At 42.8% G+C, this 15177-nt stretch overlaps 1 protein-coding gene across 3 annotated transcripts in view; it reads left to right on the top strand.

Annotated features, from left to right (window-relative positions):
- Positions 1-14922, top strand: part of TSG101 (tumor susceptibility 101) — a 39468-nt gene extending 24546 nt beyond the window's left edge. For 2 of the 3 annotated variants that reach the window (XM_057317598.1, XM_057317599.1), the window contains exons 7-9: positions 186-277; positions 11734-11936; positions 13099-14922. In XM_057317598.1, coding sequence (XP_057173581.1) covers positions 186-277; positions 11734-11936; positions 13099-13476 — 673 coding nt within the window. In that variant the 3' untranslated portion in view covers positions 13477-14922. The remainder of the gene's footprint in view (positions 1-185; positions 278-11733; positions 11937-13098) is intronic. The other variant, XM_026512245.4, reaches the window with a different exon arrangement.
- Positions 14923-15177: the final 255 nt, after the last annotated feature.

Raw genomic sequence — 15177 nt, 5'->3', positions numbered from 1 at the left:
TTAAGAGTGACTCCAGTGTCATTAATGGAACTGCTTCTAGAACTTGGCTTGAATAGACACCTGTGGCTCTAAAAATCCATTAACTGATAAAACAACAGGTCAAGCTTAACTTTCTGAACGGGGTTCTTAAAGATACTCTAGCATTGAGTCATCTTAACACCGAACGGGTTTTGTTCTTTTTTCAGTGGTTACCCAGGCTGTCCTTTCCCACCTGGTGGCCAGTATCCTGCCACAACAAGTTCTCAGTACCCTTCCCAGCCTCCTGTGGCCACCGTCGGTAAGTACCCTTCAAAATAGTCTTTCTCCCATAAGGAAAGTCAGAGGCTCCTGTTGTGAAAGGTGCCTTTCATTTTTACATGTGAGATGTCAGAATATACCTCCTTGTTAGAGGAAAAACTCTTAATGGTCAATGTCCTGTAATCCAAGACTGAAGTAGGTGACCCGTCATTGTATAAATGAGCCTTCTCTCGGGGCGTACACAGAAATGATGGACTCTTCGCTCTTTCCTGGCTCACACATTCTTATTGATGAACTTTGTGTGTGTTGAACTATTAACAGACGCTCAGGTTTCCCGAACCTCGTTCTGTGTAAAAACAGATGAGCATCTTTAGGAGAAGAAAGCACCACGGGGTATATTGCAGATTCTCACCAGGCCGGTAGTTGTTGCTGTTTAGTGTTGCTTATGAGAGGGCCGGAAGTATAATTTTCTTCAACCGAGAAAATTGAAGCAATCCGAGAATTTCTACAGATCCCCCCGCCCCCTGCACTGCACGCCTCTCTGCCGCCACCTGCACCTCCAGACCTGCCTTCCCCCACGGGCCATTACCTGCTTCTGTGCGCAAGATCTCCTCCTCCCTGCCTCGCTCGGGGCCAGTCACTTCTGAAGTTCTTCCCTCCATCATCAGTTTCTGGATTGCTCCTCATCAACACAAAAAAATACGCCCTGAACGAACCTTAAAAAATCCTCCTCTCAATTCCACTTTTTCACCACTATTCCATTTCTTCATTCCCCTCTGCGAGCAAAACTCCTTGACACAATCATCCGTACTCCATTATCTTCAATTCCTCTTCTCCCTTTCTCTTGTAAAGTCCCTCCATTTGGCATTTCCCTCGGAGCATTCCACTAAAACTACTTCTGTCAAGGTCACTAATGACCCTTACAAGGTTAATTCCAACAGGTAGGTAGTCTTCTCCACTTACTTGGCCTATCAGTAGCATTTGACACAGTTGGTTACGTCTTCCTTGACGCCCTTTCCTGTCTTGTTTCCCAGGACCCCACACTCACTCGGGTTTCCTCCTAGCTCGCTAGTACTCATGCTCGGTCTTCTTTACAGGTCTTTTTCTTAATGTTGGCGTGCCCCCTGGCTTAGTCCTTAGCATTCTCTATACTCCTTCTCCTGGTGCTCTCTACCAGTCTTAGCTTTAAATACAATTTCTATGCCCACAGTTCCCAAATTTACGCTTCCAGCCTACACCTCTCTCCTGAGCTCCGATCCTTAGAGCACCTGCCTTCTTACTGTCTCCACGTGGATATTTGGTAGACGTCTCAAGCCCAGCGTGACCAGAAGTAAAGTGAATCTTTCTGCACAGCTTCCCCATCTCCACTGATACCTACTCAGTACTCTTACTTTGGCATCGTCCTTGATTCCTCCTCAGGAGCCTACTATCTTCAAAATAGATCTAGAATCTGATCATACCCAGTGTGAATCCAAGTCACCACCTTGTCTCTCATCTGATTTATTTCAAAAGCCTCCCAACAGGTTTCTGTGTCTGTCCTTGGCCTCTACACTCTGTTTTAAACACAGCATCCAGAGTAATCCTATTAAAACATAAATAGTGGCGCCTGGGTGGTTCAGTCAGTTGAGCGTCTGCCTTCTTCTCAGGTCATGATCTCAGGGTCCTGGGATCGAGCCCTGCATTGGGCTCCCTGCTCAGCAGGGAACCTACTTCTCCCTCTCCCTCTGCCTGCCGCTCCCCCTGCTTGTGCACGCGCTCTCTCTCTCTGTCAAATAAATAAATAAAATCTTAAAAAAAATAATAATGTCACTTTGGTGCTCAAAACCTGTCAGTGTTTCCCCATTTCACTCAGAATTCAATCCAGAGTTCTTAGGCCTGGAAGGTCCTGCGTGATCCTGCTTTCTTCCCCTCATTACTTCTCTGACCTCATCCCCTGCTACTCTTCTGTCTTAAGAATTCCACTTCCTATTTCCTTTGCATGAAGCAGGCATGCCTCCCTGACTAATTGGCTACCACAAACAACCCCCCCAACCCCTAACATCCAGGACAGTGCTTTATATATAGAAGTTCCTCACTAAATATTTTGCTGAGTGCCTAAATGAATGTAGGAGCTTATGAAGTTCATCTTTCTGTTGTATTTCCTGATAAATTGTAACCATCACCAGATCTAAGTACCCTCCCCCAAAAAAGGATTTTCTAGTGGCATGGTTTTAATTTATTAAAATGTTCTCAAAATTACTATAATGTAGCTCTTTTTCTACAATATAATTTAAAGGATTTGAGTTAGAAACCTAATGATGGGAGATCTTTCATCCATAAGCAAAGCACACTAAGTCTTGTTAAGCTCTCCATTTTGGTTCAGGTATCATCAACAAAATGGAAATAGTGCTATTTTTTTTTTTAAAGATTTTATTTATTGAGGTGCCTGGGTGGTGTGGTCATTAAGCGTCTGCCTTTGACTCAGGGCATGATCCCAGCGTTCTCGGATCGAGCCCCACATCAGGCTCCTCCGCTAGGAGCCTGCTTCTTCCTCTCCCACTCCCCCTGCTTGTGTTCTCTGTCTCGCTGGCTGTCTGTCAAATAAATAAAATCTTTAAAAAAAAAAATAAAGATTTTATTTATTTATTTGACAGAGAAAGACAGTGAGATTGGGAACACAAGCAAGGGGAGTGTAAGAGGGAGAAGCAGGCTTCCCACCGAGCAGGGAGCCTGATGCGGGGCTCGATCCCAGGACCCTGGGATCATGACCTGAGCCGCCCAGGCGCCCTATGGGAATAGTGCTATTTGTCATCGTTTTTCATTGAGATAATGGTATAATCCCTCTGATTCCTAGAGAACCTCAGATTCTAACAATCTTTCGTATGTTAACTCATTTTAAACCATAAGTTTGAAGCATTTTATAGCTTAGACTAGATTATTTCCACGTATCCAAAAAAACAGGAATGTGGGGAAAATGGTATACTTAAAATCACATCTGATGTTTATGTTTTTAGAACAAGTTGTCAAAGAAACGTATATATTATTTCAAGAGTACTTTCTTAGGCTAGGAGCATTTTATGATCATCTTGGCTGTCCTTTAATACGTACTCCGTCGTTGCGGCTTGCCTGCTTGAGGTTTTCATCCTTCTGGTAGTGCGTTGCGCACAACACTGTAATGCAGGAAAGCAGGAACGTGAAAGTATTTGAATGTTAGAACTCACAGCTAGTCAACATTGCCTCAGTGTATCAGTGGTCACCAGGACTTGTGCTAGTATTCTCTGTACTGCCGAGGCCATGAGAGAGAACAAATGTGGTTTGTTTATCCTGTATTTTGTATAACTTGATAGTTTCACTGCATAGGTTTTGATTTTACGATGTAAAACAAGCACCTTACTGAAAGCATCAGTAACATATGTCTTTTTGTTACGGACCTGGATGCTTGTGCAAGTGTTGGTATTTAACCACCCCAATAGCACTGAAGTAAAAGAACCATTGAAAAAGGAAGTACTAGGGGGCACCTGGGTGGCTCAGTCGCTTGAGCATCTGACTCTTGGTTTTCGGCTCAGGTCAGGATCTCATGGGTCTTGCGAGTCCCGTAGTAGGCTCCTTACTCAGCAGGGAGTCCGCCTGGAGATTCTCTCCCTCGCCTCCCCCATGCACGTGCGTGCTCTCTCTCAAAAAAGAAATCTTTAAAAAAAAAAAGAATGAAGTAGTGGAGATTGCATTCTTTTTTGAAGATTTTATTTATTTATTCGACAGAGATAGAGACAGCCAGCGAGAGAGGGAACACAAGCAGGGGGAGAGGGAGAGGGAGAGGAAGAAGCAGGCTCACAGCAGAGGAGCCTGACGTGGGGCTCGATCCCGTAACACCGGGATCACGCCCTGAGCAGAAGGCAGACGCTTAACCGCTGTGCCGCCCAGGCGCCCCTGGAGATCGCATTCTTTATAGCGACCTCTTCTGACAAAGTACTGAAGAAGGAAGACCGATGCACCTCTTGGAACTTAAAATAGCTCTTTCTGATTCCAATCAATGTAGACGTAAACAAATCAGAAATTTGTTTTGTCATTTCATTTTATAGCTTTTTTATTAGATAGCTTCCCACCTAACCTGACCTAAAGGCAATCTTGTGAGGTTGGAGCTCGCTGAGGGCACTAAGTGGTGAAGACAGCTGTGGAATGGTGAAAAACCTGTCGATGGTGCCTTGCCATCAGGTCTGGGCAACTGCAGTGCTAGTTTCATATGCTTGTATTATGTAAGGGAAGAAAAAGCTGTGATCTGTAACTCAGATTTTTCCTAGAAGTCATTGTAAGACCAGGTGTATTTTTTGAATATCATCTTTGCAACCATCAAAAAAACATTTTCTACTGGAAAATCACTGGGAAAAGATGTGGAATTTGGACAACGTCCCTTAGATTTTCTGTCCATTGTAAGCATTATTTGTCAACAAAGGCATCAGAAGGAAGATAAACTTTTTTCGAGAACTGAGGATAAAAGTTAAATTTTTAAAAACTTAAATTTCTGTTTCTTTGGATTAAAATATGTGTTTCTGGAGAGTGGAACACTTTCGTTAGGACTAGACCTGTAACTTCACCAAGTTGACATTGCCAAAGCTAAAAGAGAACCTGGACTCTGATTTTAAAAGTTCAAAATGACTCGACTACCACTGGATAGGGAAGACTGGTGTGATGTGGAATCCTGATTCCCACTTGATTCAGACACGGTGCTGTCTGCCGGATGGTGCCCGTGGTGCACCTGGGTGGCATTGATTTGGAGATGATGACGTTGTTGGATATTATAATCTGGATTAAGAAGGGTTGAAAGCTGGGACGCCTGGGTGGCTCAGTCGTTAAGCGTCTGCCTTCGGCTCAGGGCATGATCCCAGTGTTCTGGGATGGAGTCCCACATCAGGCTCTTCTGCTGGGAGCCTGCTTCTTCCTCTCCCACTCCCCCTGCTTGTGTTCCCTCTCTCGCTGGCTGTCTCTCTGTCAAATAAATAAATAAAATCTATTAAAAAAAAAAAAGGATCGAAGGCTATCATGCAAATGTTCAAGAATGTTACTATAGTGTGGGCCACTGTGGTCCGCTGAGCAGTGTGGTGCCATTCAGTGAAACCTCCCCATGTTATGAATATGTGTGTGTGACGAAAGTGAACTAATCGGCTCCTTTATGAAGTTTATCAGAGGATGTACTATCAGCCATACTTCCTCTGTGCCAGAATCTCCAGGTTTATTCATCTCAATGGAGTCCTTTTATCAGAGTGGTTACAGATGTCTTCAACCCTGATTTAGTGTTTTGAAACTTTGAGGAGAGAAATTAACAAAACGAGATGCTTCTGGCCTAATACTTGACCTGGAATCTGTTCTTTGAACACTTTGGGTCTGTTGTGAAGATTCTCGTACTTGAGGAGCACCTGGGTGGCTCAGTTAAGTGTCTGCCTTGGGCCCAGGTCATGATCGCAGAGTCCTGGGATCGAGCCCCACGTTGAGCTCCCTGCTCAGTGGTGAGTCTGTTTCTCCCTCTCGCTCTGCCTGCTTGTGCTCTCTCTCTAATAAATAAATAAATAAAATCTTAAAAAAAAAAAAAAAAAAGATTCTCATCCGGAAATCACATAGCTAATTCACACTTAGAGAAAGAGTTCTTTGAACTCAATCTGCGGAGGGGTAGCTGTGCCCTTGGGGTGTGTATCATTAACTTTTCCTGTATTCAGATGGAAACTGACTTCCACTTTCCAAATGGAAAAGTTTTTTGTTTTTTGTTTTGCTTTGGCACCTCTTCTCCACAGTCTTTCACAGACTTCCTTTGGGAGTACCTACCTTATCCTCAGGGTGAAGTAGTATTTTCTTCCCATCTGGGCAGTCAGTGGGGGCTTCCTAAGGGTTGCTGTGCTAAATGTTTAAAGCTTTTCCTGCCACAGAAATCCAAAACAATAAATTTTGAAAACTTAAAGAAAAAGGCCTTTATGTAATTTAACAGTGGATTTTAATTATTTTTTAGTTAATATATGAAGAGTATGAGAAGCCGATTGATTTGGCTTCCTGGGGTTATTCCAATAGGATGCTTCTAACATTGTAGGTTCTTAAATTGTTCTCTTTCACAAGATAATTTTAAGGAATGACTTTGATTCTGACCCATCTTTTTAAGGATGGAATTCTACTGTCCTTCAAATCAACTGGCCTTTGTGCTTATGCCTGCTAGTAGCATCTCGCATTTTTTATAATTGAATGGTTGTGTAGCACTGTCTTTTTTGAAGTAGTTTCTACTTTGGTATCCTTTTTTTAAAAAATTTTTATTTATTTACTTCTCTGAGAGAGAGAGCGAGCAAGCACAAGCAGGGGGAGGAGCGGAGGGAGAGGGACAAGCAGACTCCGTGCTGAGCACAGAGCCCAAATGTGGGGCTCGATCCCAGGATCCCGAGACCATGACCTGAGCCAAAACCAAGAGTCAGACACCTAACCAACTGAGCCACTCAGGCACCCCTGGTATCCTGTTTTAATGAGGTTCGTACCTACTTACCTCTGCTTCTGAAAACTTGAATTTTTATGTAAACTAATGTAAACCTTTCCTTGTGGTTTGTGCAAATCAAGAAGCATAAACCTGCTGATGGTTTTAAGTATACTTTTTCTTACTGATGGTGGTTATAGAAACTTTCTAGAGCTTAAATAAAGAACACGGTTCTTTTGAGTCCCCTGATTTCTTTGGAAGAAAAGTTCCACAGCCCACACACAGGTTGGTAGTAGTATTGGAAGCTTACATATTCATCGACTATAAAAGCCTTTTTAAGCAGCTTAATGAATTTGCCAGGTTTGCACTTAATAGCATGAATCAGAATGCCTTTATTCATATAGTTATTTGCATGTTCCTCCTAATTCAGAGATTGGCCTATTTTGTGTGTGTTTCATTATAAAAGGAAATAATACGGGCTTGATCGGGTTTCCGAGCGGTAGTGAGTGACTGGGATTGCTCAGGCTCCGTAGTCTGATCTGTAGCACAGATGGCACAAAGACCCTTACGTGGGTCTGAACAAGTAACATCCAGAAGTGCAAATGCTGAGCAAGTGATTCACTTTTGCTGGTTAGAGGAGAGTTCAGAAAGGTTACTGTTTAGACAGAAATAAGAGAAAGAAAAAGACAAGTCAGATCACTTATGTGTAAAATCCAAAAAACAAATAGGCCAAGCAATGGATAAGCAAGCCAGGCTCACAGATACAGAGAACAGAGTGCTGGCTGCCAGAGAGCAGGGGCTAGAGGGTGAGAGAGATGGATAAATGTTTTCGTTTTTGGTTTAAATAAATTGAATGTTTTTAAAGGTTACTGTTCAGTTATCTTGTACTTTGGGACTACCCTGGATTCTCTAATATAAATGATCTTTTTGAGTTACAGGAAACTGATCATTCAGTAAATACTACTAGGAGATAAATAAAACCGATTGTCTTAAGTGTTTAGTTTTCAGTTAGGTAGTCTGTACTAGTGCACTTGGAAGATACGGGCCTAAATTATTTGTTGAATTATCAGGTCTGTTGGTTAGTATATTGGTTTCCTAATATTAGAATTTTTTTTAAATTATGTTTTAGTTCCTAAGACTTAAGTAATTAGATTCTACCTAACACTTAAATGAGGTTTTGCTTAGGATTGTGTCTCAGAATCTTTGTTACCTTTCCCTTGCTGCTCATCTGTAGAAGGGCGCTTCTGAAACCCGATTCTGCATGGCTAAAGTCAGTGTGTGGGGAGTTGAGGTATGGCAGTTTGCCACAAACTCTTCTTAATCCAAGGCTTGTTATAATGGGTATAAAGAAAATTAAAATTCCTCTTAAGACATCTGAGGGCAAAAAATTTTTTTGTTTGAAAAGTGATCAAGAAGGTGATGAGAATCTCCCACTGATCTTTTTTCTTATTTGTGTAAACAATCCCTGTGTCAGGGTTCACCGAGTTTTGAATTTTGAGAGGTTTTCTTTTTTAGCATTCATATTCCAGATCTTAATTAAAATTCTCTTCTTTTTAGAAAGTAGGTGGACTTAATATGTTTAAATATACTGTATAGTAAGGTCTGTGTGTGGCAGAGGGAAGGACTACGTCTAATCTTGGCACTCCCACCCTCCTCAGGTGAACTGTGCCCTTTATTGAAAGCCAGGCAACTGCTGCCTCAGCTTGGTTCCCATTTTGAGTGTTAACGGCTTTAGCTGGAGACTTACTTGGGAGGCCTTATTTGGTGCTGTCTGGTAGTGTCTGCCTTCATGTAGTTCATAAGAGAAACAGAATATAAATTCCAGAATTTAAATGTGTTTTAAAAAAAATTTTTGAAAACTTCACATCAGTGTAAGTTGATCCATTTTAAGGTAATAATTTTAACAAAACTTGATGTGTTTGTGTGTGAAAAATCCGGACTAGTTATAAAAATACACTCGATCCTTTAGTACTTGAGATGACTTCTACCCAGATAAGCGGAGCCATGTAACTGCTGCGTCTGAGAACCAACCACACAGCTCTGCCGCCTTGAAGGGACGTGTGTTGGAAAGTGTTGAAAAGCAAAAAATAGAATCAGATATTTAACACTGCAGATTTTAACCCTCACTGCTCGCACTAACTCGAATAACTCTGCCTGAGCAGCCAGCACAGTTCAGTGGTAAGCCCTGCGGGAGTCTTAAAAGACTAATTCTTTAAAGATACTGGTCCTGCCCCGGAAGGACAGCCAAATTTTTACCAGGAAATGTTACTGAGATTTCAGTCTCGTTGACTTGCTTTGGTTTGCCATTTTTGCCAATTTATGATTTTAGTTTCTCACAACAAATTCAAAAACTTAGGGAAAGGGCTAATTGCATTTAAACCTGAAAAAAATGTTATTGAAACAACTTCATACGGGGTGGAATAAACATTAAATTGTTTCTAACAACCTACCCCTTTTGATATGCAAACCAGAGTTATTTCTAACCTGTTCTCTATTGCAAGGAAAACAAAACAAAAACTCAAGAGTGTAGGAATCCCCAATTCCTGGTTTGTAACCTGAGCTGTGGCCCTGCCAAGTGCGGGCCTCCTTTTCCAGTGACCCACGTTGCCCTTCTTATCTGGAAACGACAGTATCAGGACGTTTTTGGCAGATCCTAATCTTTTAAAAATAAACCTTTGTCTTTTTTGTACTCTGGGTATTTTGTAAAGTTCAGAGTATGTTTTGAAACTGATAAATATAGTAAGAACTATTAGTGGGAATTAATTAGGGTTAATAGAGGAAGGATTATTAGTGGAGATTAGCCTTCACCATATTTGATGGGAGAAGACGGGATCTGACATTTAAGAACGTGACACTGGTTTTGTTAGTTAGAACGACTTAGAGTTTGGTAGTGAAGAGCTAGAGCTGGCCGTGGAAAAAAGCAGGATCGCCTAGCATGGAGTTAGCACACCCAGGTCACTTACAAGGCCTTCAGAAGTTTTTGCCTTTCATAGGTTACGATTGGTAACCGGGGAAGGTCGCTAGAGTCATCCTGGTCTCTGTAGGGGGGGACGTGAATAAAGAGGCGGTTAGACAGGAAAACAGCGAGAAAAATTAGGGGCATGAGCCCGGAGGTGGTACAGTAGTTGGTAAATTGATGAGAACACTTTGGAAAAGTTAGGTATTAAGAGGCCATGGATGTGAAAAAGAAGTACTAGGTTTTCATAGGGGAAATGTGGTTGCCCTCTGGCTTTATCATTCTGAATTCCAAAGCACAAGTTACCTGAAAGAGTTAATACTTTTGCTTTTCAGAAATACGAAATAAGCTGAAATATTTTGTAAAATCAGAGATGAATTCTAGAAAGTACGTGCTTTATGGATTTGTATGTTAATAATCAAACAGGAGGTATTAATTGCTTCTCTGTGAACCCTGTAGGATGGATACTGTGGGCTTTCCCCGTCAAGAGGTTTCTAGCAGGAAAGAGGGAGGCCTCGTAGAGAGAAATTAGTGTATCCGGTGGGGTGGGGGGGGCGGCGGGGGGGTCTGATGTTGGGCTCTCATTGAGTGCAAGCAGTGTCCTCAGGACAGATGGATGAAGGACTTTTTTCAGGAAAACCCGGCCATGGGAAACACTGTACTCATTTTCACTTGCAAGAAGAAAACCTAAGTTAAAAAAAAAAAAAAAAAAAACAACCAATAAACAAAAACAGTTCCTCTGTGGTAGAAATAAGAGAGAAAAAAGAAAAAAAAAAAAGTAGAACGATATAGGCTCAGACTCTTCCTTTCAAAACCTGTGAAACCAGAGAATGCCAGAGCGTCCCGATGTCATTGACAAAAAGCCAGAAGAGCATTCAGGGGAAGCTTGTATGAGCCAGCTTCTGCAAGAAGACAGCTTTGCTAACTAAAAAGTGGAGCTTTTAATTAGTAGAAGACCAGCTTCTGGATTGGCCAGAACTGTGAGCAGACGGGACACTGCAGAGCAGGTGCGGGGCTGGCCGCGTGGGCCAGGCTGCCTGTGGTTTGGAAAACTCGATTTCGTTCGAGAAGCGGTGCACCTTTTTGATACAGGGACCAGGCCTGTGATGGATGGGAACATGAATGTAAGAGTCTGCATACATTTCTGCAGACAGACTAAAGGGTTATTTTGGGGTTTTTTCCCTCCTGTTGAGTATAACTCAGTGTCACCAGGATAAAAATTTTCAGCTCAAAGTGGAAGTGATACTTTGTTAGTCTGTAATCATTTTTTAATCATTATAGGCAATGACAGATAAATAGAATTCCCCACATGGGGTTCTGTCATCAGACATAATTGAAAATCAGAACACCATGTACGTTTGCTGAATTAGGACCCTAACTGAAGCACACTGATAGTCATAAAGAGTATCCATACTTCTGTCATTGGGAGGACCTTTTGAAGAAAATATCGGAGGGATAAGTTCTTTTGATCTGAAATACGCAAGGAAATTCTATAAGACACTGATGAGGAAGGGATGTTTTGAAGAGAATAGTAAAGAATGTGAAAATAAGTTTATCACTGTTGAATTTTCTGTACATCACTCTCTTTTGCTCCTCTTTTCATTCCCGCTCTTTGGGTGAAGGGTAATGGAGTAAAAGTCTTGTAGAAGGGAGGCCTTATTAGCTTTACGCCAAGGAAACTGCCTATTCCCAGTCCTCTTACTGGCCTCTGCAGTAGGATCCTGTCTCCCTCAGCTTAGCAGTGAAACCCAAGAGTGCACTTGGCCTGAATCAAATGTTTTTCTTTGGTATAAATTTGTCCTATTTGTTGGAGATTGGGTAATAATTGTAATCTGTATGGACACAGCCCCTGCCTCATTGGGAAAATAGCTGATTATTTCAGCTGTCAGTAGAGAAGGCGGGTAAATATGGATTCATAGTAATCTCTTGCAGGGAAAGTATTTCTGAATCTACTCAGATTTTAATGTTATTTTTGATGAAATTACATTTACAAGAAAATTTCTCTTTCCTCCCACTTTGAAAATGCCAGCTCATTTTGTCCTGTTTTCTGAAGGTTCCTGTGAAAGGAATAGAAGTGCTTGGGAAATGAAGCCAGTGGTTTCTGCTTTACCCCCTGCAGGTCCCAGTCGGGACGGCACCATCAGCGAGGACACCATCCGAGCCTCTCTTATCTCAGCGGTCAGTGACAAGCTGAGATGGCGGATGAAGGAGGAAATGGATCGTGCCCAGGCAGAGCTCAATGCCTTGAAACGAACAGAGGAAGACCTAAAAAAAGGCCATCAGAAACTGGAAGAGATGGTTACCCGTTTAGATCAAGAAGTAGTAAGTAACTCATTGGTATAGTTGCGAATTTTAGATGTCTACACCTTATCTACCCTGGACGTTGTGGGTCTAGTAAGAGTTCAGAAAATTGTACTTTGAGCATTTGAATGTAGCTTCCCCATAGCTTCGTTGGAAATGGAACTGGTTTGGCGTTCGATGAGCAGTTGGAGGTACTGAGAACATTTTCCTTGCACCAACTTCACCCTGAGGGATGAGGTTTGACTCAAAGGATTGTTTCAGTGCTTGATGTTACCAGTTACCAGGAAATAAGAATTTGACCGAGTCGTAAGCCGGGATGAAGGTCTGCAGGCCGTGGGCACAGCCTTAAGAGTCCGTTCTTTGTTTGTTTCCGGATGTCGTTTGAACTATACTGAAAGCAGCTGCAGCGAGCCCTTCTCAGTCATCCGTAGTGTAGGCAGCCTTTCGCTCTTGAACTTTCTCACATTTTTATCAGACTGCTGTGCCCATGTGACTTTTTAATGATGAAATAGAGGCCTACTGGCATCACTGAAGTGACAGCTTCACTCGCCACTTTCATTCCCACGAAGGAGAATTTATTCCAAGGAATGTGTCCGAGGGTGCTAGGGACAGCGGTTCGTGTGCACACTAGTCTCACAGATGGTGCTGGTGTGGGAGGTCAGCCTCACAGTGGTGGCCTGCGATTTTTAAGAGTTCAGGAGAGTGACACCAGTACAACTCCGAGCCTGCACCCGCCCCTCCACTAGCTTGTAACTGAAGTTCAGGTGTTTAGGGTTCTGTGGATTAACGTGTACAGACTGGGGAAAGTTCTCCCTCTGGAGCAGTGGCCCACTTGCTTGGAAGAAAGACCGCTTTTATGATTTTCATGTAAGGAACCTCCTGTCTGCTGGCCTAGTTTGCAGCAGCATTTGTCACTGATAAGTGACAAGTTATCACTGCCACCGGAAGTGCTCAGCGCAGGGTATTTTCAGCCTTATTCCGTTCTCACTGAGCATCTTACGCCACCCCTTCTCCTCTACCTTTGGCCAGGATGTTATTTGAAGCGTTAATCTCAACCACGAGTTAAGTATCGCTGTTTTATTTCGTGGGTCTGTGTCTGTGGAGTCGAGTTGTCCATTTTGACCAGCAGATAGTTATGTACGCTTAGTATGAAGTCCTCATGCTTGGACTGTTTTGTTTTCAGGCTGAGGTTGATAAAAACATAGAACTTTTGAGAAAGAAGGATGAAGAACTCAGTTCTGCTCTGGAGAAAATGGAAAATCAGTCCGAAAACAATGATATCGATGAGGTTATCATCCCCACAGCCCCACTATACAAACAGATCCTAAATCTGTACGCAGAGGAGAACGCTATTGAAGACACGATCTTTTACCTGGGGGAAGCCTTGCGGCGGGGAGTGATAGACCTGGATGTCTTCCTGAAGGTACGTCTTCCTCGGTCTGCTTTCCAGGATCTCAGAACTCATGTTGTAAAAGAGGCACTGACCTTGAAAGCCACAAACCAAGAGGGTGTCTCTGCAGGGAGAGTTAAAATTCCTTGTATTCCCAAAGAGAGCGAGTGAGATCTGTGGCTGAGCAGTGGCTTCTCCCCTCCACAGGGCTGAGGCTCTATCTGGGAGGGGCAGGAAGGTGGACTAGTGGCTGCAGTCCCCACCCCCAGGCAGCGTGAGGCTGAGTATAATTCTTCTAGCTTACTACGCGTCTAGGTGGGTCAGGAGGGGCAATCAGATCTCCGTTGGTTCTTTCAGGTCATACACCATCTAAATGAAGATTGCTGACTGCCCCACCCATTTGAGATTGGTTTTTTTCCTATTAATTTTCTTAGAATTGCATAATTTTAGGCCCGTTTTCCTAGATCAAACAGCCCTGCAAAGTACTGGGCTGCCCTGCTTGTTCCAGAGCCCTCCTGAAAGAAGGCTGTGCGGGCTTAGTGCTGTCGTACAGACGCGAAGATCCAGTGAGCCAGTTCTGGTTACTCTTCTCCGCTGGGTCACAAAGAGCGTGGTTTTAGGGATAAGAGTGGCCACTATTGGCTGGTTGACCCAGCTGCTGCTGGTGCTTCCGTCCACATGCAAGGCTGCTCGGGGCGCTTACGCATCTTGTCTCACTGTGGTTAAGTGGCCAAAGCAGTCTTGCACCTGGTGCAAGCACACGAATGTCTGGGTATAAGTCAGAGGCCCAAGACTCCCTTTCTGTACACTGTCCCTGCTTGCGTGCCATAGCTTAGGGAAAGGTGCGCCCGGAGAGAGAGGCTGTTGCTAGGCATGGGACGAAAGCTGGCTATGCTCCTCAGTCCCCTGCTTTCTGACAACTGGGGATGGTTGTAGTTATCGAAGTTCTATGTAACTTTTGATAGGATCACAGTTCAAGCTTCCCTGGTGTCTTGATTTATCTCAAGGTGTACTTCAAACTCCGGAGTCAGATCCTGTAATGTCATGCTTTCCCTGTAACATAATCCTTTGTAGGGTCTAGAAGGTAACTTTCCTTAACACAGCCTGCCAGCATCAATCTAGTGAGTTTAAAAAGCCACATGTAATGAAGTATTGGTTCCAAAGGAAGGCTGATAGGAGTTTAGGGTTCTTAGATCCCAACTAGGTTACAAACTGTCTGATACTTCATGCCTGGGTCAAATCCATTCTAAACTGTTGAAACTTTTTCCCCCTCCCAGCATGTACGTCTTCTGTCCCGTAAACAGTTCCAGCTGAGGGCACTAATGCAAAAAGCAAGAAAGACTGCCGGTCTCAGTGACCTCTACTGACTTCTCTGATATCAGCCGGAGATTGAGCCCTTCTTAAAGCATCCTTTTCTTCTCTTTCTTTCTCTTATCAGTAGGTGCCCAGAATAAGTTATTGCAGTTTATCATTCGAGTGTAAAATATTTTGAATCAATAATATATTTTCTGTTTTCTTTTGGTAAAGACTGGCTTTTATTAATGCACTTTCTATCCTCTGTAAACTTTTTGTGCTGAATGTTGGGACTGACTATGCTAAATAAAATTTGTTGCATAATTTTTCTCTTTATTGAACATTTTAAGGAAAAATTAAATCTTACTAAGAAGCTCGGTTCTTTATTTTGCAAACAAAGCATAATATCCATAGAGTTAAAAATTAGCATTATTTATTCTGGAACACATAAACTGTTTAATATGGGATATACCACATAGAAATCTGACTTTTGAAATATTTATTTGAAATTGAGGGATTTGAGTGCCTTTTCCTGTGACAGGTCCTAGGTGGCACCCTCCTACCAGTACTTGCTGAGAT

This window comes from Ursus arctos, unplaced genomic scaffold (genome assembly GCF_023065955.2).
Source record: "Ursus arctos isolate Adak ecotype North America unplaced genomic scaffold, UrsArc2.0 scaffold_23, whole genome shotgun sequence".
Classification (NCBI taxonomy): Eukaryota; Metazoa; Chordata; class Mammalia; order Carnivora; family Ursidae; genus Ursus; species Ursus arctos.
Note: the sequence above shows the minus strand (reverse complement) of the source record. Positions and strands in the feature narration are given on the sequence as shown.